General features: G+C 45.8%; 1 protein-coding gene across 2 annotated transcripts in view; it reads left to right on the forward strand.

Moving 5' to 3' along the window:
- The window catches only part of MDGA1 (MAM domain containing glycosylphosphatidylinositol anchor 1), a 153,586-nt gene that overhangs the window by 49,126 nt on the left and 83,340 nt on the right, over positions 1-21,120 (forward strand). For both annotated transcript variants that reach the window (XM_064648480.1, XM_064648481.1), the window contains exons 3-8: positions 741-915; positions 5,273-5,469; positions 8,279-8,411; positions 13,089-13,358; positions 13,746-14,075; positions 17,355-17,648. In XM_064648480.1, the coding sequence (XP_064504550.1) occupies positions 741-915; positions 5,273-5,469; positions 8,279-8,411; positions 13,089-13,358; positions 13,746-14,075; positions 17,355-17,648 (1,399 nt within the window). The remainder of the gene's footprint in view (positions 1-740; positions 916-5,272; positions 5,470-8,278; positions 8,412-13,088; positions 13,359-13,745; positions 14,076-17,354; positions 17,649-21,120) is intronic.

Below are 21,120 nucleotides of genomic sequence, written 5' to 3' on the forward strand. Positions count from 1 at the left end.
AGAATTACTATTCAGTCTTTAGGATTGCTGTCCTCTTGCCACCATTCACCGTGAAATATCATGCAGCTCCATTGTTCCTGCAAGCCAGGATCTTAAGACATGTAATATAAGGACAAAAAAATGCAAAGATAGCTTGAAATCTGAAGGGATTTTTTTTTTCTTTTTTCTTTTTTTTTCTTTTCTGTATCATTAAAAACAGAGGAAAACCTTGTGTACTGCAAAAGGATGCCTTATAAAAATAAAATACGCTGAGGTTCCCTGTGGGAAAGGGGCAAGAGTCAGATAGCAACTGCATTTTCGCACTCTTGGAAAAGCAAAAAGCAGCAATAGCCTTGCTGTCCAGAAAAAGATGAGTGTGAACTGCAATGAAAGCTCTGTAGCTGTGAGCTGATGTCTGCTGCAGCATCATGACCTACCAGCCACATGGGGTCCCAAGGCTGAATTCCTGTGCGGAATAAAACTGAGCAAGCTGCTGGGTTTACAGGACCAGAGCAGGAACGGTGTCTGAGGGCTCATCCTGAATTCTTGGACGCGGGGATTGCTGATGGATGAGAATCAGCAGCTGGCCTACTGAGACATAATGAGATCAGTAGTTGAGCTTTGCTAAGTCTGGGGGTGCTGTAGGACCCATTCTTGAGAGGGCTAGAGAGGAGGGGGAAGAGCAGCAAAGGGAGCTCTGCTGTACCTTGGGGTCTCTATTTTCTATCACTGATTTCATTTGTCTTGTTCTTCTCATGCAGGTGAGATGGACCAAAACAGCTGGCAGCGCGTCGGACAAATTCCAAGAGACGTCAGTGCTTAACGAGACCCTTCGGATTGAGAAGATCCAAAGGCTGCAGGGGGGCCGCTATTACTGTAAAGCAGAAAATGGGGTTGGGGTCCCTGCCATCAAGTCCATTCGAGTAGATGTGCAGTGTAAGTCGTTTAGCGGCAACCCAGACCTTCCCACAGTTCTACTGCATGTCTCTGCCTCGCTGCGGGGCCAGCGGGGAGCTGCATTGCCCTAGGACCACGTGCACCTGATTCAGGAGCAAAGGGACTGGCATGGTGTCCTCAGGGGCCATTTTCCCTAAGAGATTAGACCAATCCATGAAAAATATAGCTCTGTCTGTCCTTGTGAGTCATTCTTATCTAGGTGCCATGATGTCTGTCACTGACAGGATTCCCTAGCACTTGTCTGGGATTTAGCATTGTAGGTAGCTTCTGCTTTCTTTATCTTCATTTTGAAGCTGGTAGTGCTTGAAGCAAACCAATGCTTCTTGAAGTTGGTAGTGCCCCCGATGCTGGGAGAGCTTCTGAAATCAGTGCCCTGCTCCCAGCATTGCCAGCTCTGTGGCATGATGGAAACAGTGTAGAAGACTATGGGATGCAGCTGAGGAGACTGAGCTGTGAAAGGGTGAATGTAAAGGTGACTCAGCATTTCTCTGGCTGGTCACAGCGCCCATCCTTCTTGTGTCCTGAGGAAACTGTTAGTGGTTTTCCACTTGGGCTCCAAGTTTTGAAGTTTTCTCTTAATGTTTATTCTCAGGATTAATGTCTACTCTTGGGCTGCTGTGGACAAAAGGGAGGGAAATTAAACTTATGCCATAACACCCATATGGGAGGAATCCAAGATTTAATGTCTAAGCAATTTTTGAACATATTTGCTCTCTTGCAGAAAATTACCATTCTGCTCATTGTCCTTAGCTATCCACTATTCCAATTTTCTCCAGCCCAAATAATACCAAATCTCTCTCCTCACTCATATCTTCTGAGAAGGCCTAGCCAGCAAGAGGTGATGCTAAAAAGTTGTGAAATACGATAAAGCAGCTGAAACTGTCCCAGAACCTGTCATGACCTGTTCCCACACTCATCAGCAACACAGTCTTCTGTGCTGATGTGCTCTGTGGTTATCTGTCAGTGGAGCAACCTCCAGGCTTCAAAACTCCAGTACAAATCTGGAGATACTTTTGCAGATATTTTTGCTGACAGCAACTGCTGCCTGAATGCTTCCTCTTAGTCCTGCTGTCCAGCCCTACTGTGATGTGACTCTCACAAACTGTACCATAGACATGAGCATCCTTAGCTTTTGGCAGGCTTATGATCCACAGTAATATTGTATGGCTGGGAGAAGTTCCCATCTCTGTTCCTTCCTTGCCCTACCCTTTATTGGTGTGTGGGCAGCATCCTACCTAGGCTGGGGAAATAGATTGCTTCAGCAGCAGCCACTGTGTGTAAGATGGGTATTTTTTCACTGGCATTGCATCGCTTTGTCTAGGGGAGTTCTGACACTTGCCCTAGATCTGCTTGGCTTCTCCGCCTCTTTCCTCTCCTATGTGGGTGGAAGCATACATACAATAACTCTTCATTTCAAAGGGGACTTGCTTTTCTTAAGCCTCAGTGTGACACTTTGTCAGGGCCTGTGTCTCTAGAACAGGACTGCGCCATGAATCTCTTTATGCCCTGAGGGCACTCCCACAGTGCAGGATGGAGCTAGAGTGATGTAGTGTCCCATGGTCCCTCATGCAGCTCTGACCTGTAGAACTATGGGGCTAATGGGGTGGCCAAGGGCTTTCTCATACTTACATCTACTCTGCAGATGGACTTGGTACTGCACCTCTGTTCTGCTCACTTGGTTTTTAGGAAGGAGAGACTATTTGCAGTAGGTAAAGGGAACATATAGGAAAAGTCACTGTTTTTGTTGAACGCTCACCCAGGCAACCTTCAGCTGAATGAACAAGAGTTTAAAAACAAACCCCTTCTTTCCCTACATCCCATTTTGTAGTTAGAGGTCATGTGTACACACCCTCATGTGTACCTTGGTGTCCTTGACAGCTACTGCTCGTCCTCAGTCGTACTTTTAGTATTAGACAGCAAGGTTGTACAGAGAGCATTGTTGGTGCCAAGAGGATATTAAACTGGAAACTCTAAACCCTGTAGCATGATATTCCTTTGCCTCAAATGAGCATCAGTGAGGCTTTAACGTATTGATTTGATACTGGCAGAGAGGCAGCTGCTGTTCGGAGTATTTCCATGTGGGAGAGAGAGAAAGTAAAGGAAAAGAAAGAATGAATGTTTACAAGCTCTTACTGTGCATGAAACATCCCATGTGGTCATCTCCATGAGCAGCCTTGGGCCAAATTTATCATTTGTGCAGCTCACTGACATCAGTGGTGTTACCTGTAGATCAAGGACATACATATCATTGTAGGCTTTATTTTAGCTTTTCTCAGGAGGGCTAGACCTAGAGCTGACTGCTACAAAAGAAGGCTGGAAGATTTGAGGGAAGAAAGCTTTAGCAACCAAAAGAAAAATGTTGTTTTCTGTGTGGGGAGTAGCTGGGAGCCAAGAGACCTGAACAGCAAGCATCTTCTTTGGTTAGAAAGGGAAATGATTCACCATACTTTCTGCTGAGAAATGGATTCTTAGAAGGATGGTTGCTACAGAATCACTCATGTAAAGTTTGAACAAATAAAGGATGATTAAAGACAAAGAAGAAGGAAAAGAGGAGAATCTGTTCCCAGGGTCCTGGTCCAAAAGAATTTGATGTGAAGTTCAGTCACCCTATGGCCACATGAAGACAGCACTGTATGGAGAGGAGCCTTTTTTTTTCCACTTGTGTATGTTTTTCTTCAGCCTTGAGTGTTTTTTTGGTTTTTTTTTTTTGTTTTGGTTTTGTTTTTGTCCCCTGAGATATTTTTTTGGGTCTTGTCATTGTTCCATTAATGGCTCTACTTGTATCTCTGAGCTACGGTCAAGCAGACAAATTTCAGGTCCCATTACAATTGCTGTCTGCCAAGCATACAGCTCATTAAAATATGCAAATGCACAAGTTGACACTTGTGATTCAGCAGAGAACATACGTTGTTTGGATGACTTGTTAACAGAAACTCATCCTTGCTTCCCTCTTCCTTTCTAGAAGTCAGATCTCCAAACTTGCAAATCTGTAAAATAAAATGGAATGAAAATTAGGTGGCATAGGAGGGCAGGAGGCGATGAGCATGTTAACATGTTAACACAAGCAGAAGACTTGCTGGCAGCACCAGAGACATACCTCAGTTTCCTCAAAGCTGAAGATGGGGTCATAAGGCTCCTGAAAATGTGGAATCACTTCAACTGAGCTCAAAAGATTCCTTAAAAGACATACATGAGGGCACGGGGACAGATTTCAGTTTTAGAGGGTCAATTCTTGTCAAGTGGGATCTTAACGTTTAACCTCAGTCAGTCTCAAAGTGGTTCTGGGAGGAGAAAGATCCACCTCCTCTGAGGTTTCCCCCATGCTACCTTGATGTTCAAACATTGACACCAGGTGCAGCTTCCAAGAAAATGATCCCTTTTTAGCAGGTGGGCAACTCTAGGGGAGCAGCGTGCTCTGCATGGATGGAGAAAATACTCTCCCTGTGGAGCTGTTGCTTGAGTCCTTGCAAGTGAAGTCACTGATGACCGTTGATTCAGTCATGATGGCTGCAGGTCCGGTAGAGGTATGGTGAGGGAATTGTAAGGAGTGTCTTCTGTAAAGGAAGAAAACAAAAGAATCCAATCAGTTTAGGGATGGGGAATGGAGTTGAAGCGAGTAGAATTTGCTGAAGAAGGGTAGTCAGTACAGACTTTGAAGAAAATACAGAGGATATTTAATAGGGAGAGAAATTATACATTCCTATTACAGTGTTTTGAATCTCATATTCCCATGACTCCCCACAAGGCTTGCTCCTGTCTACATGATTCTCCATCTCAGTTCCTCAATCTTATCCTGATTTCCACTCTCACTCCTTTACTTGAAGGTTTGTTTTGTCCTTTGTATGGACATCTCACAGCCGTGGGCTTAGTCCCGTGATTCCAGGAGGGATCTGGGAGTTGAAAAGTAGAGAAATGATGATGGAGTAGAGTTTTCTGGGATCCCTCTGACCTCTCACTGAAGTAGAGAGTGGTGATTTTGAGGGAGGGAGTGGGGGTGTGCCATCATGGAAGGTGAGGCAGCCCACTGCTCTGAGAGGCATGTGGCAGACAGGTGGTTTGAGGACTGCATGGGGATCTGCAAACCAGAGACTGCTTTCTGTTCTCTGAAGGTTGTGTGGTGAGCGGGACAATTTTGGCTTCTCCTGTCTGTTCCCTTTAGATATTGGTTGTATTACCTGCCCTCAGGTCAGTTCTTAAATAAGCAGTTGTCATCAGCCAAATGTGTGGGACCTTCCCCTCTCCTCTGTGGTGCCTGGAGCATCATTTGCTCTGCAGGCTGTACACGCAGACCAAGCTTTGCTAACTGCTGCTGCGACCGTCCCTACTTTCCTTCCAGATCTAGATGAACCTGTTCTCACCGTTCACCAGACCATCAGTGATGTACGTGGCAGCTTCTACCAAGAGAAGACTGTCTTCCTCCGCTGCACTGTCAACTCCAACCCACCAGCTCGCTTCATCTGGAAACGGGGAGCTGAGACACTTTCTCACAGTCAGGACAATGGCGTGGACATCTATGAACCCCTCTACACACAGGTGAAAAAAAGCAAATCTCTGCCGACTTATGTTGAGTGTCTGGCTGATGCAGGGCACTGTAGTAGATTGTCTTTCCCTGTATGGGTTATGATGTTGAGGAGAGTGTGGAGCACTGCAAGGAGCACTGTCTCCAGAAAGGCTGGTAGAGCCTCCTGCATGTGGGTTCCCAGGGTACAGGAAGAGCAGGGGGCTGTGTGACAGCCTAGAATTACCCTCCCCTTTTTGTCACTGTCCCTGAGAGCAGGTCACAGCTCCCCTAATGAGTTTATGTGGCTGTTAGATGGCTGAGACTAAAATCCAAGCAAAAATTCCAAGATCAGGTTTCTTTTATCTCTCATTGCTGATTTTTTTTTTTTTTTGTAATTGAATGCCCAAGCCCCACATGCAAGGGGAAGTGCTTCCTGTTTAGCAGTGTGAGTGAATGGCAGGCATTGCTGTGGGATCCATGGGCTTTTCCTAATGACCACGTGTTATGGGGAGCAGAGATGCCTGGGCATTTCCTGACTGTTGTCCAATGACAAGGAGTCCACATCCTTTCTGCTTGTCCTGCTTGCCTGTGCTGGACTTGCCCTGCACAACCATGTTCCCCCCGTGAATACCACTTCCTTCACAGTAGTTAGCCTCCCAGTGCAGTGGGAGACCAAAGGGATTTTTTCTCTTGCCAAGGCACTCTGGGCATGTTATCCTGAGCTGAGCTCTGGTTCTGAATGTCCTTCAGATGCTAATCAGCCCCAGTATTTCCAGCAAGTCTGCTAGGCAGCACAAGGCAGTGATGGGTGAGAAGGGAGGGCTGGAAGGGAGGGCTGGAAGGGCAGCTCCCCAGGGCACCTGTTTCATCCCAAGCACCTTTCTGCACTCCCAAAGCTGGGCCCTGAGCACATTCTGCCCAAGTTTGATTTCTGAGCAATGCCCCAGGCAACCTTTAAGTTAATGTAGTCATGTTCATATTTTATTGAAACACGCCATCTCTGTAGGTCATGGAAATGGGCAGCCAAATGGAAACATTCAGGGGGATGAGGAGGGAGGAGAGAGCTGCAGGTTAGCAGCAGATTTACAGAAACACTGTAAGTCAGCACTGCTGTTTGGCCCTGAAGACAGCTTTGTCTGTGCACTATGTGGCTCCCAAGTAGGACATCCCTGGCCTTAGAGGAAGCCACCATGGGCTCTCCAGCTTTCACTAAGCTCAGTGTAATTAACGGGAGACATTGCTTAATGAGAGGATGTCTTGGGATATTTTCTTCAGCTATATAAGGCATCTGGTAGAAATTCACCATGTTGCAGCATTAATGTGTAAAGAACCCATCATCCTGCAGCTCCTCTCAGGCAATGTTCCCAACTCGATGGGTCATTCCTAGCTCTGAGAGAGGGTGTTAGGACTGCTGTGCTCATAGAGGCATGCCCTTAAGGTCTTCTCCTTAGCACCAGTATAAGCCTGTAAGTTGGTAAGCCTGGGTTGGTAAGAGTTGAAGTTAATAAAAACACACCTCTGCAACACTGTTGGGAGGGGAAAATCTTGCTGGAGCTCAAATGCACTATGTTTAACAAAGCACCCTTCACTGAGGTTTGCAATATTGTCTTAGAGATGAACCTGTACCAGTGTCAGGTTTGAACAGACTTTTACATTAGAAAGCAGTTGAAGACTTTATATACATTTACCCAACATTTACTAATCAATAAACAGGATACATATGACCCTGTAAGTAAGTAGATGACATGCACAGTGTAAATGCCATCATTTGTGTGGCACAGCAACAATCCTCAGGGGACAGGACTCTCACAGGGTTGTTGGTGTCCCAGGTATTTATTGTTCTAATTTATTCAGTTCATGTCCTTGTTCTCTGCATATTAGCATGCCTGAGCTCATTGTCCAGTCCCCCAAGGTTGTCCTTAGGAGGATTTATCATGCTGACACCTTCTCACATTTGCAGGCAGTTATGGAATGATTTCTCCAAAAGAGATTTAGACAAACACAAGGAGAGAATTAGCGACAAGTTGTCGGGGGAAGACATATGAGTTGCGTGGTGTGCAAACCATAGGATGCACCTCAGAGCTTTCTGCATTCTGTAAATAAATATCTACAGAACACATCTATCATTAATTTAACAACTTGATTCTGTTTCTATAACAAGCCAGTAACTAATGGAGTGCCAGGCAGTGATTTTTTTTGTTTGATACCTTACTATGAGAAAAGGCTATCAAAGTCCGTGCAGCCACTCTGGATTTATATCCACATAAATGAGATTAGAATCTGGAGAAGAAGGATCAGAAAGTTTTAGGAGTTTTTTGAGTATTTCTCTGAATTATCTTCTTTCCCTCTATAGTGTAAATTTTTACAGTGTAACTGTTGAACTTGTCATATTTAGGCCAGCATTAATGCCTCAATCTGCTCTAATTTACTTTGGTTTGGCAATGTTGGGTCCCCAGTGACTTTCCTTGGGTTCCTACTGACATCTCAGAGTGAGATCCCAGGATCTATTCTGGGATGTTTAAGGTTTGTCATGTTCTGCAAGATGATTCTGGCAGCAGTTGATGAGAAATTATGCCCAGACCTGTTTGGCAGTGCCTTCGGATCAAATGTCAGTCAGTTGCTGGGTGTTTTGAGAAATCCCTGAGGTGAAATTACCACTGCAAACATTTTGTGTCTCCTTTATATAGAGCTGGAGGGGCTTGGAATATGCTCAGTTCCCTGAGGGTTTGATGGGATCTGCTGGTAATCTGTAAACCTTGGGACAGGTTATGGACTTGCAGTGATGATCTGTGCTTTGTACACCTGTGTCTTTTTTCCCCCCTATTTTTTCCCAAATCCCAGGGTGAAACCAAAGTCCTGAAGCTGAAAAACCTACGACCTCAGGATTATGCCAGCTACACATGTCAGGTGTCTGTCCGCAATGTCTGCAGCATCCCTGACAAATCCATCACCTTCCAGCTCACAAACACCACAGGTAAGAGGGGACACAAAGGGTCCCTGCAACCCTCTGACCCCTCACCTGCTTAACAACCATTACTCCTCCAGAGGGGTAACACAGAACCCTGGCCAGGGTGTGCAGCACGTCACCCTCATGTACATGGCTGCTAGGATTACAGAGCCTTCACATGGAAGTCTTGTGGCCAGGGATGCTCTAATTTCTTGTAGCACTGCATATATCCGGTGCCTTGGCCAGGCCTGCCATGAGATCATTAAAGGAAGACTGCATGTAGGTGTTGAGGCACTATGTAGTTTTTAACTCAGACACTGTTTTATTTATTTATAATTCTGAGTCACTTTAAAAATAGATTCGATACATCTAGAGCTGGGCAGTGCTGCAGTTCTTACAAATAATTCATCCATGTGTGACTTTGGCCTGGTTTGCCAGGCTGTGCTCTCAGCACATCCCAGCTAACAGGCTCCACTGGTACTGGTGTTTATAGAGAGCATACCTTTCCAGTGCCTTCTCAATAAAGAGATTTTACACTTATATTCATGTTGGCAATACTTAAGGGCACTTCCAGTTTTCAGCAGATTCAGTTTGGTGCCTCTTGCTTGACCTGCAGTAACTGATTGAGCATCACGTATCAAATACTGGCAAGGACCTGATTGCAGCCTGCCCATTAAAAAACAGAACAAAAAAACCCAAAACCACACACACAAAAAAAATCCCCACCTGCAAAGTCCCCACATGTATTGAATATTTTCAAATAGTAAGTAAATGTCAGGAAATCGTTTCCAGCCCTGGAGTATTCCATGATCAGAGAGAAAGGCATTGTAGTGGTTTGAATTATTCACCTCTCTAATGTAACACAAAGCAGTTTGCATCCCTTGTGTCATCTTTGTGCAGCGGAAACAGAACTTTTTTTGATGTTGCTAACTGTTGACAGGATACTGTTGATACTGTTTAAATTGTGTTTATTGATCTAACTTGAGCCCAAGGTGTTGAACAATAGTTGTCTCATTTTAGGTAGGAAGAAGAAAAATAATGAGCTTAAGAAAGTGAATTATAGCTAATGTCAGAAAAAAATATTCTCTGTGTAGTAAGATCTCTGAATATGTCTTGAGCAACTCACCCTATTACCTGAATTTCTCTCAGGATGAGACTGTAGCAAATGTTGAAATATTCTCTTTAAAAATTTATCTTCTGCTCATGATGAAGAAAGGGATCTTATACAGCTCTTCTTTCCTGTGTGTCTTTACCTTTGAAGAGTCAGAAAATCAAATTTCTCTTCATGTCCACTCCCCTGCCATCCTAAGCACAGGGAAACTACCCTTCATTTCAATCCAGCCCCTTTGCTAAGTGAATGGGGAAAATGTATTTTCAGGTTGTAGCCCCAATCAGAAGTCAGTGATACGTCTGAATTTACACCAAGTTCTTAAGTACTTACCTAAGCTCTGAACCTGGACCATGTAGTACGTATATCTAGTATTTTTTTTCCTGTTGCTTAATTATAGATGCATATTTATACATAGCTACAGTGGAGCCTGGCACTACAAGCTCAAAGGGGCCATGGAAAATGTGTTCGTAGCAAATTGTATTAGAAGTTGGCAGTGAAAATGAAGCTGGCATTGCGGTGTGAGCAGGATTTGCGTTAAATACCACAAGTATATTTAATTCGAAATATTATCTGGGTTACTTGCCCTGTAGGTAGTATTGTGCATAGATGGGGAAATATTTAAAGGAAATTCTTTAGTTCTCTCCTTTTTTGCCTAGGTCTTTTCTGTCCCTCTTGCACTTGTGCTTTCACAGCTTCTCTAGCCTTGGCTGTGCCCAGAATCCTGAGCATCTTCACTCAGGATGCTTTTGCCTTTGCAACTGAGAAGGCACTCAGATGGTTGGAAATCCATCTCTTAAATATTTATAGTCCTGAGCACTACAGACCTTGAGGGGAATTGGTGGGTCAGATCATGTCACGCCAAGGGAATCTTCTCAGTTCATTTGCTTTTCCTCAGCTGACTCCTCAGTGGCCTTTGGGCAGATCATAGTCTCCAGTAAGAAGATGTGCTTCTCCCAGGCTCCATGTGAGCAGCTTGGCCCTTGCAGCAGGGGTTGGGTTCTTTGTCTGCAATCTTAATGGGAAGGAGATTTCTTGGATCTTCCTCTGTTCTGTTGCTGTTGCATGGCTCCAAGCAGCAGGTTGAGTCTGCAGGGCCGCAGGGCCACAGGACCAGCTCAGCACTGGGCTACCATCACCTGCTCCAGCAGAGTCAGCCTGATGTTTTCCCCTTCCTCAATTTTTGCAAAATTAAGCGGGCCAGCTGGTTAATTCTCCTGCAGTTTTACTGCAGCAAATTGGACTTCAAAGGGAATTGAAAGCAATTCTTTGTTTTTAATGGTCCCCTCGCTGCTCCGCAGACTCCGCCAGCAGGTTTTCTGAGCCAAGAACAAAAGGAATTGCCACAGGTTACAAATAAATGAGATTCATCTCCTGCATAACAATGTCTGCAGTCTGTTAACCTCTGTCTGCTGACAGGAGTGGGAGTGGGGATCCACACAGGCTGCCACAGCCAGGGCTCCATTTTGCAGTATGTCATGGGAGCTTGCTGCCTGGAGCTGTGCAGGCAGCAGATTTGCAGTTTCCTTACCTCCTTCTTGCATGTACGCACAACCTGTCCTGATGCAGTGCTTCCACCAGCATGTCATGTTTTTTCTATGTTGCCTTGCCCATAGCTGGGCAAGATGAGTATGGGTCAGATATGTGCACATCAAATGCTGCAATCTTAACCAGAGCATGCAGGACCTCTGGTTTGTGCTTCCCAACTCTGACACTTTCTCTCTGGATAGAGGCTGGTCTCAACCTTTTTCTGTCTCTGACGGGGATGGATGCTGCATCTGTCAGTTTGTCCGTGCCCTGTGAATCTGAGACTAGCTCAATGTCAGAAGGCAGAAAGAGCTATTTGGTGTCAGCTACACTCAGTGACAAGAATGTGTCCTACCCGACCACAATGACTTGAGCTATTGAGTTTCTGGGCTTCATAGTATCTCATGAAACCACCTTGGTGAGGATGTACAAATCCTTCCTTTGTCATTTAGTATGCATTAACTCTTGCACGCTATTTACAAGATTCCAACAAAGAGAGCTACCAAAGTCTATTGAATGCAGGTTGTGGCCTCCCGAAATTCAAGGACTCCAACCACTGGCCTCAAAATGGCCAGTGCAGGTGACAGAGGAGCCATCTTCTTCCTTAGGCACAACTGGCCACCTCTGGCAAAAATAGCATGTACTGTGGCCAGGGAGGATGTTATATTCAGTGCACTAAAGCATTATTCCAGCACGGCAGTAGTTGCACTACTAAATTATGGCACTGGTGCTGAAGAGAGAGCAATCCTCCTCGCCTTGTTTGTATGGGCTGTAATTCAGGGATCCAACACAAATCCAGCACATCTCATTAACACAGGGTCCAGGGAGAGAGGAGGCAGAAATAATGATGCTGTTAAATCAGGCTTCATGAATATGGAACAATATCTTATTTTGCATTATTATGGCTGTTACTTAAAACAGCTCCCTGCCTTTGTGCTGGGGACTGATACTTTCTCAACTCTGTCTGGATGGAGCCAGTGGTGATGCTGACAGGGGCTTTGAAAGACTCTTCGTGGAATAAAATAGAGAATACAAAGGGAGGCATTTTGGATCAGTTCCTGGAGGGGGCTGTAATGAGAAGGGTGCAGAAATAAAATAAATCGAAAATCAGGTACTAGGGTATTCAAAGGAGAGGTTGTCTAGACATTTTGAATGAGTTTCCATTCAGTTGTACATAGAAGAGAGTCCCTGTGATTGTGGTAGCCCCCAAGTGTATAGAAAAGTGTATTAGGCACCTGAGGAGGTGAAGAAGGTTAAGAGTGGGTGTAGAGTTGCTCTTCACGGTCTACTACTGTGCAAACAGGTTCTAACCCTCCATATCAGGCTCTGAGCTGCAGGGACTAGCTGCCTGTCAAAGGCTTTGCCTCTCAAAGATGTCTGGTTGGGTGTGAGAGATGGAGAAGCATATTGTAGGAAAGCTGCCATCTTTTTTTAGTGATAGACCTTCCCTAAAGCTCCCTTATTGGGATAAAAAGCCTGTTTGGGAGGAGTGGTTCAAGCTGTCCTTGAACACAAGCAGTGGTTTTGTTCAAGCAGGCTTCTCTGAGCCTTTCTCCTTCACCTCTCCATCAAGTTTACAATGGCTTTCCATTGCCCTTATGCCTAACTGCAGCTGTTTGTACTAGGAGTCAAGAAGCTTTCAGCCTTGGGTTTTCCATTGTCAAATTTTGTCTGTTTGCCACCCCTGCTCATGCAAAGGGTTCATTGGGACCTACATCCTAAGCCCTAAAGAACCTGCACTGGGCACTGATAAAATGTCATACCTAGTTTGTGCTCCAGTCCTAAGCACTAATGATGAGTGGTTTAGGTATGACCTCCATACTGGGGTGGTTCCTCCCTACACTGTCTCTTAGCCCTAAGGGAGCAGTGTTCTAACTGAAAGACGTGGTAAGGATCATGCTTTAGATTCACAAGCACCTTTTATTTGTAATGAGTTCATTAATCCCTCCAGCTCTCCCTACTCAAATCAGCCATCATCAAGAATAAATCCTAGAAAGTATGAAGCTGTGTACAGGCAAGTGCATGGGTCTTTTTCAAGCTCAGAAGTATCCCTCTTTGTACATTTCCAGCCCCACCTGCTCTGAAGCTGTCTGTCAATGAGACGCTGGTGGTCAACCCTGGTGACAACATCACTATGCAGTGCTCTCTGATGGGTGGTGACCCACAGCCAGAAGTTGTTTGGTCTCACTCTCCTGGCCCAATGCCTCCCAATAGCCTTGTGCAAGGAGGCAACCTCACGATCTGGAGGATCCGCGTGGAGGACTCGGGCTATTATAATTGCACGGCCATCAACAATGTGGGGAACCCAGCAAAGAAGATAGTGAACCTGCTGGTGCGGTGTAAGTTGCTGTTTTTCTCAGAGCATGGGTTTTCGGGGTGGAGGGGCTAGATTTGCATTTCTCCTGGCTGTTCTTGTACAGCTGAGGGCAAATGTGATATTTAGCAGCAATTAGTATTCTGGAGAAGTGCCTGTGCAAATTTCTCTGCTCCCAGACCAACAGCTGCGCAAGCACTTCTTGCAGCCTCATCCCAGGCTGTACCACTATCCCGAGATAGAGAATGATCCCAGACTGCCAGATGGGAGGTCCTGGGGACATTTTGTGGGAAAGTAAGTGGGAGAGGTCTTTGGGCAGATTTTGCCTTCCTGAGGAGCAAAGAACTGCTTTCCTGTCCCATGCAAGACACTTTACTCTCCCTAACCAGTTTTTCACTTCTTTTTATCTCAGCCATGAAGAATGCCACATTCCAAATCACTCCTGATGTGATCAAAGAGAGCGAGACTATCCAGTTAGGGCAGGACTTGAAGCTCTCATGCCATGTAGATGCTGTTCCCCAGGAGAAGGTTGTCTATTCCTGGTACAAGAATGGGAAACCAGCCAGGTTCTCAGACCGGTTGCTCATCACCCGGAATGACCCCGAGCTCCCACCTGTGACCTGCAGCTTGGAGATTATTGACCTGCGATTCAGTGACTATGGTACCTACCTGTGTGTGGCTACCTTCCAGGGAGCACCCATTCCTGACCTCAGTGTGGAGGTGAACATCTCCTCAGAGACAGGTGAGCCTCTCTGTGGCAGATGGGGACCTCAGAGGAGTGTTTGACATCACCAGCTCCCCCCTGCCCCCATGCCTCTGGCTTTTTTGAAGGACCTCACATGAGTGTCTTGAATCCCAGTGGGGAAAAGTCTCATTCTCAGGCAAGCACTTGGCTGAGATTGGAGATGGACAAAGTTACAGCTTCTCTGTCAGATGTGTTATGCAGCAAGCATAACATAAAGATGTTTTCTCCCTGTGAAAAGTCCAAAGTACACTCCAGTCAAAGCTACAGAGACAGGTTTAAAGTTTGATTGTTCAAAGAAACCTCTACATTGTGAAGGAAGGAAGAAGAGGTGGTATTTCACCAAATTTCAAGTGTCCCTTTGTTTAGAAGGGAGTAAAAGAGAAAGAAAGCTGCTGTTTCCTCTCTTTGGCATCGCTTATGAGGAATATACCTTTTTTCAAAGCTGTGTCCAGGATATTGGTGTCATCTGCCATAGATGAAGATTTTTAATGTTTTAATGTTTACTGAATTGCAAATGAAGTCTGTCTTGGGCACTCTCTGTAGGAGTCAAAGTGTTATAAATGCCTACCCCCTTAAAATCAGGGCCAAAGCTTCACCCCATCGCTTGGTGAGGACCGGACCAGTAAGTACATGGTTGTCAGTCACTTTGGGATCTGATAGGGCTGTTTTTCTGTATCTTGGGAAGCGGTGGGTCCAGCTGTGCTCTCCATTATATCCATGTCATTGTGCTGCCTTTCCAGGACTGAGAAGGTATAGCACAAAGCAGCACTGCATTAGTAATCTGATGAGGACTCCTCAGGGGAGACAGCTGCCCACAGATTTTGACCTCAGCCTTCACAGAAAGTTTCTTCTCAGTCTCTGGTTGTGCTGGACCCATAGGCCAGGCTGATCCCAGTCTTGATTCTGGACGCTTCTGATTTCAGCTCCCCAACAAAAAGTGCTGCAACTGGTTTTGATGCTTTGGGAAGCCCTTGTCTCCCATCAGAAATTCTGAGGCCAGGCTGTTCCCAATGGGATTGCATCCAGTGCTCATTAGCAGCTTGGAGAATGAGTCCTGCCCATGCTTTGGACCCACTAAAAAGTGAGGAATAGTGCTTCTATTCTGTGGGCAGCTGTGGAAGGTAGGACCCACTCGATGCCAGCTGACATCAGCGTTGTTATACCCACAGGGAACAAAATCGGGGGAACTCCCCAATCCTGGTGCAAAACTGTCTCTCCTGACCTTGTGTGGTTGCTACCTCCAGGAGCAATCCTTTTTGCCCAAGATCACTAGATGGCAGAGTGCAGTTGTGTTTAAGACTGCAAGGGTAGGAGGCTGTAAAGGGCTGGGAGACCTTGGATGATCCCACTGAGAGGCTGGGCAGTGTTGGTCAGTGCAGATGTTGGTCTAAGCACCAGCCAGTTGCTGCCTTAAAGGTGGTATCTACAGCAGCAGGTTGCCCCATGCCTGTTCGGAAGAGGGTGAGTCCCATATGCTTGTGTGGGTGCTGCCAGTGAGGAAGGGTGGGAGGGCAGCCTGCGGTATTTTGAAGCCTCTCTTTGGCAACCTGAGCCAGCAGGACTACTATGTGTCCCAGGGAATGAAAACAGCCATCCCTGCTGGAGCAGCCCTCCGTGCAGCACCCAAGGCTGTCCAACATGCAGCATCCCCATGAACAGCAATGAGCCACCTCCAACATGTGATTCCCATATAAAACCCCAGGTTTTCGCAAGACCACAGGTTTGGAGCAGGAGGGTAGCAGCAGCGGCTCCATGTTTCCCCACTGAGCAAAGCCTGAGCTCGTCAAGGTGGCTGCCTCCACTGAGCAGCTCCAAGGAGATAGCTCTAATTAAACAGAAAATATCTTCAAATGTAATTTACAACTTGTCCTGTGGAGAAAATTGCTGCTCACCAGGTGAGTAGCTGCCGACAGCATTGGCACTGAAAGTGCTGCCGTACCTTCACACTGTGCAGGACAGGGCGTGATGAGATTCCCCCGCCCAGAGGAGACCTGCAAATTGAAAATGTGGCCTCCCTGTTTCATAGGGAGGTCACTGCAGAGGAAGATTAGGCTGGATCCATCCTAAATTTGTTCATAGAGAGCTCCAGGCTGTAACATGTACAATTATCATAGCACATTCTCCTTTGCTGGAACTGAATTCAGCTAATATTGGTCAGACCAGCTTGTTATAGCTTCTGTAGTCCTACATCTTGATTTAAATGGAAACAAAGTACATGGCCCTTGCAGTTATAGAAGTGTCAATCCAAGTGTTGCCAATTGTCAGCAGGAAGGGCTGAAAAGGCAGCTTTCAGAGAATGACTGTGGCCATATTTACCTCAGCTGAACTGTTAACTCTAAAGCCCAACACAAATAAGTTGTCAATATTACGTGGATTTTAGCACAAACATCCCCTTCCTGGGTTCTTGGTGGTGTTAGGGATGTGAAAAGCAAACCTCTTCCCACTGACAACTCTGCACCCTTTAGCTGTAGTCATTGGGTTTCTTTTGAGCTTTGTTTATCAACAAAGTTTTGTTTGTCAGTTGATAACTGGGTATTTCTTTGAGTGTTACTGTGCCTCCAACTCTAGCCGTGGCTCGGCAGCAATTCTGCTGGGCGAGCTCTTCCCAACCTGGAAGGGATGCCAGGACTGATCTTTGCTGGGACTTGTCTCTCACTCAAATGATCCAGAAGTTCATTGGTGTGGAGATTCACAGTGCGTTCACCAATGTAAAATAAGCAGACACCTAACAGGGCTGACTCCTTGCTGTAGTTTAGAAACAGAGAGGGATTGTGGATCTCCTAGAGATGCAATTTACAAGCACTAATTCTTTAAATCTTGATTTTGGTCTGACCTGGATAAGGGTGCTGGATACCTCAGGAGATACAATGTTTATTTCTTGACAAAAAGACTTTCCTTGAGAAATTCACTGATGAGAAATTGAGAAATGGATCGAAGAGGCTTTTACCTTTGGGTTCCTGGATGCTATCCCTGCTACTGGATAGCATTTTGCAGACAGAGGGATGGGAGGGTGGAGTCTGCCCAATACAAGTGGCACTTGCCATTGATATTGGGATACAATGTTGGAGAAGCTGGGATCTTCTTGTTACCCTGCAGCTCCAGACCCTGTAGGATAATTCCCACAGGACAGTGTGCTCGTAGAGGGGTTGCAGTGTGTCAAGTGGAAACTTTTGAAGTTCAAGGCTGTTGGCGTGACTGAAACACAGGCATCTCAAGAATGTTCCTTACGTGCTGAAAACCCACTGTAAAATTATTCCCTTCTTGTCTTTCTTTTAGTGCCACCAACGATCAGTGTCCCTAAGGGTCAGTCCACCATCACTGTCCGGGAAGGCTCCAGGGCAGAGCTGCAGTGCGAGGTTCGTGGGAAGCCCAAGCCACCCATCATCTGGTCCCGTGTAGATAAGGAAACCCCCATGCCTTCAGGGACAATGACAATGGAGACATATGATGGGAAGCTGCATCTGGAGAGTGTGAGCCGAGAAATGAGTGGGACCTATAAGTGTCAGACAGCCAGGTACAATGGCTTTAACATCAGACCACGGGAAGCCCTGGTGCAGCTCAACGTGCAGTGTGAGTATAACCATTCAGTACCGAAGTGCCTGACTGAATGCCTTTGTACACAAAAGCCTGTAGGCTAAGCAGGGTTGACCTTTCTTCCTGGGCTGAGCAGACACATCTCTTTTGTCTGGGGACCTTTGAACAGTTTATATTTAATTGGTCTGGCTACACAAGAATAAGGGCGGGGTACCATATGGCCAACATGTTGCAAATGGAAGGGAGAGGTGTTGTACATGTTTGTATAAAATGCTTTCTATTTCCGTGTCAGAGGATGAGTGCAGAACAGCAGCTTCACCAGGTGTGCGTTCATATGCATTACATGTGTGTAAATACCTTCAGGGTATGTTATGAAGTTTGTAAAAGCAAACATTCAAAAGGTGCAAATGAATGTTAATTACACCATTTCCACCCCACAACCTTTTTTTTTTCAACTTAGTTACCTCCGCTATCTTTTATGGATGTGCCTGAATCATTTTGCCTGAAAAGCAGTGCTAGGTAGACCTAACAGGGACTGCATATCCCAAATGGTTTTCATTCAACAAGGTGGTGAGTAACAGAAAACTGATCCTTAGTATGCGGTATACTGAGTGATTTTACCTATGGGCGGTGCTCCCAGCCCCACCTGGAGGCAATAACTGTGTACAAAGGTGAACAAAGAAGGAGGGATGCTGCCTGTGTCTGCATTGGATGACATCTCCGTCCTTTCCCTGCAGTGGTTTCTCCCTCCAAAGAAGTGAGTGCCTGCTCAGCTCTCATGCTGTTGAGGTGTTTTGTGACATGTGGGAGTGTGTGCTCTCTCTTTTACAAGACTTTGAATCAGATGGGGAAAGCAGCTGGGTAAAATGCCTTGGTCTGGAAGGAGCAGTGACTGTAGGAGTGGCTCTTCCTGCATCTCTCATCCCATCAGAATGGTGTGATTGTTGAACTCTTGCAGAGTACTCTGAGTGGCACAGATCTGACAGGTGTGGGATGGGCAGGGAGCAGGTTAATTTGCACCTGGGCATGCTGCCTCTGGGCTGTGACTGATGAGCCTCCACACACAGCACAGCAGCACTCATTAGACATGCTGCCACACTTCTTTCAGGCTCTCTCCCCAGGAATAAGAGAAGTGAGACCTGAGCAGACAACCTGGCTGAAACCAACCAGACAAACTGCTCACAGATGTGAGCTGCTGGGAACACAGCAGTAATGGATGTGTGTGAAATCCTGCAGGCACTTTGAGTATTCAAAGATCCCCTATTAAAATTATCTCTATTCAGGAGCATGGCAGGAATTAGATTACAGGATGAGACAGGGAAATGTGTGAAGATTCCATGCAGGTAAATATGTGTGGAGAAGCTTCCCTTAATCAGGGTGAAAATGTGTATCTTGGTTTGAGCTTTTCTGGAAGGCATCCTGGGGGTTTGGCCAGACATGACAGGGAGGGTGACCCTTGGTCACCTCAAAAACTGATGAGAGGTGCAGCAAAATTTCACTTGGGAGCAAAGAACCATCAGACCTGCTAGTGTCCCTAGTTTGGTGTTGCTTTTTGAAAGCTGTGTGGTCCTCGCTTGACCCTCATTGCCCCTGCAGAGGGAGCAGCAGTGCCAAGCTTGGGATGAATTCAGGCTTCCTAGGTGGTCTGGAGGGGTATCACAGCCCTGAATCTTGGGCTGCAGGGGGAGGACATGATTCCCCATACAAGAAAGGTTGTAGGTACAAGCAACAAGCAGTTCTGGGGCAGAGCCTTTGATGTGACCCTCAAGAAGGCAAAAATGTGATGAACCATGTAAAGAGTAACTCAACATACTCTTCCTATAGCTCTTCCCATGGCCAAACAATGCTTTATTGTGATCCTGCCGAAGTAATGCTGTCAGGGTCCATGCAACAGCCCACCCAAACAGCCCTCTTCCCTTCTCCATTATTTCCATTTACCCTTAGTTGAAGCTGGGTGCATCCTGAGTGTTTGTACACCTGAACTGTCTCCTCCTGCCCGGAAATTGTGGAAGGACCTTACGGTGGTACTGCCTGTTCTGTGCCTAAGCAGGCAGCTTTGGTTTCAGGACTGTCAATTACTCTTTCTATTAGTATGAATAAGAAACTGCAAACCAAGAAAGTAGGACAAGAATTGCCCTCAACCGTTTTACAGAATTCTCCTTTCCTTCCCCACCCCCAAAAACCAGACCCAGAAACAACACAGTCCCTGTTTATCCCTCTCCTCCATGTTCATGCTGCTGGAAGAACGTGAATGCCGCAGCAGGGGCTTCTATGGTTAATTGAAACACAGCTTTCCAGTGTGGGTAGCTCATTAGTCTGGTGGTTTGCTCTGGAATTCTCATCTTGTTGGAAATGGGAATCGTGTGGCTCCTGCAGCCTCTGTGATGAGCGCTTCCCTCACCTCCCCCAGCCCACGCATCCCATTGGAGAGCCGCTTCAGTGGGGTGTGCATCCACATGGGCGTGTGCATCTGCGTGTGCGTGTGTGTGCATGCAGGAGTGCCTGTTTATGTGTCAGTGTGAGCTCCTTTTGAACTGGCTCACTCGAGGGAAGAGTGAATTCTGGATGATAATGTGGCTGTTTCTCTGATTTGCTCCAAAGCTAAAGTTGCAAAATCAATACAGCAGATCTGATTAGATGTCAGAACCTGTTTCTGTGTTTCCCTTTTTTCTTGGTTTTCTCCCCTCACCCTCATGCATGTAGTGCTGTATTGTAACAAACTAGCCTAGAAATAGGCTTTGCCAACTGCACTTCAATAGTAGAAAGAAAATAAGAAGACAAAAAGAACAAGTCAGCTGTCAAAAAAGGTGTTTGGACTTTTATTATTTTTTGTATTTTGAAAGCAGAAAAAGTTGCTCTTCTTTTATCTTATGAGCTGTAATTGTCTATCATCAGCTCTCTGACAGGATGGATGGTGTCTTCCCTGGACTTCTTGGTCTGAACTGTAGAGCTTTGAAAGATTAATAAGTTCACGAAAGTCCTTGCAGCCTTATAGCTCTGTGTTTAGGATGAAGAAATGTTATATACTGGTTAGAGTGAGAGGCTGGGCTTGTCAGAACTCCAGGGAATCTACCACTTGGAGTGGCAACATCTTGTCATCTTTTCCTGTATCTTCAAAACAGGAATAAAAGTGACCCATATTATCAAAGATTTGTGGGACATAATAAACATAGCACTTTGAAGCGTTGTGATAAAAATATTAATGGAATGCCAGAGTACTGTTAACAAAATCAGTGCTATCACTGATGCTGTTGTCAAGGGTTTTTTTCAGAACGAGGTACTCACTCAAAAAAATCCCAGCAGAAAAATCAATCTTCTGTAGAGGTGAGTTTAAAATCAGGGCTGGGTCACCCTGTACAGGGGAGATAGTGTAAGGCTGTAAAACACACACTGGGCTTGAAAATGTGCAGCAGTCTGGGGTTTGCAATACAATAGTGTCATTTGAGCCAATATGTATGAAAGGAGGAAAGACAGACAGTGTGCATGTGTGGATCAGTGAAAAGGATGC

This window comes from Pseudopipra pipra, chromosome 3 (assembly GCF_036250125.1).
Source record: "Pseudopipra pipra isolate bDixPip1 chromosome 3, bDixPip1.hap1, whole genome shotgun sequence".
NCBI lineage: Eukaryota > Metazoa > Chordata > Aves > Passeriformes > Pipridae > Pseudopipra > Pseudopipra pipra.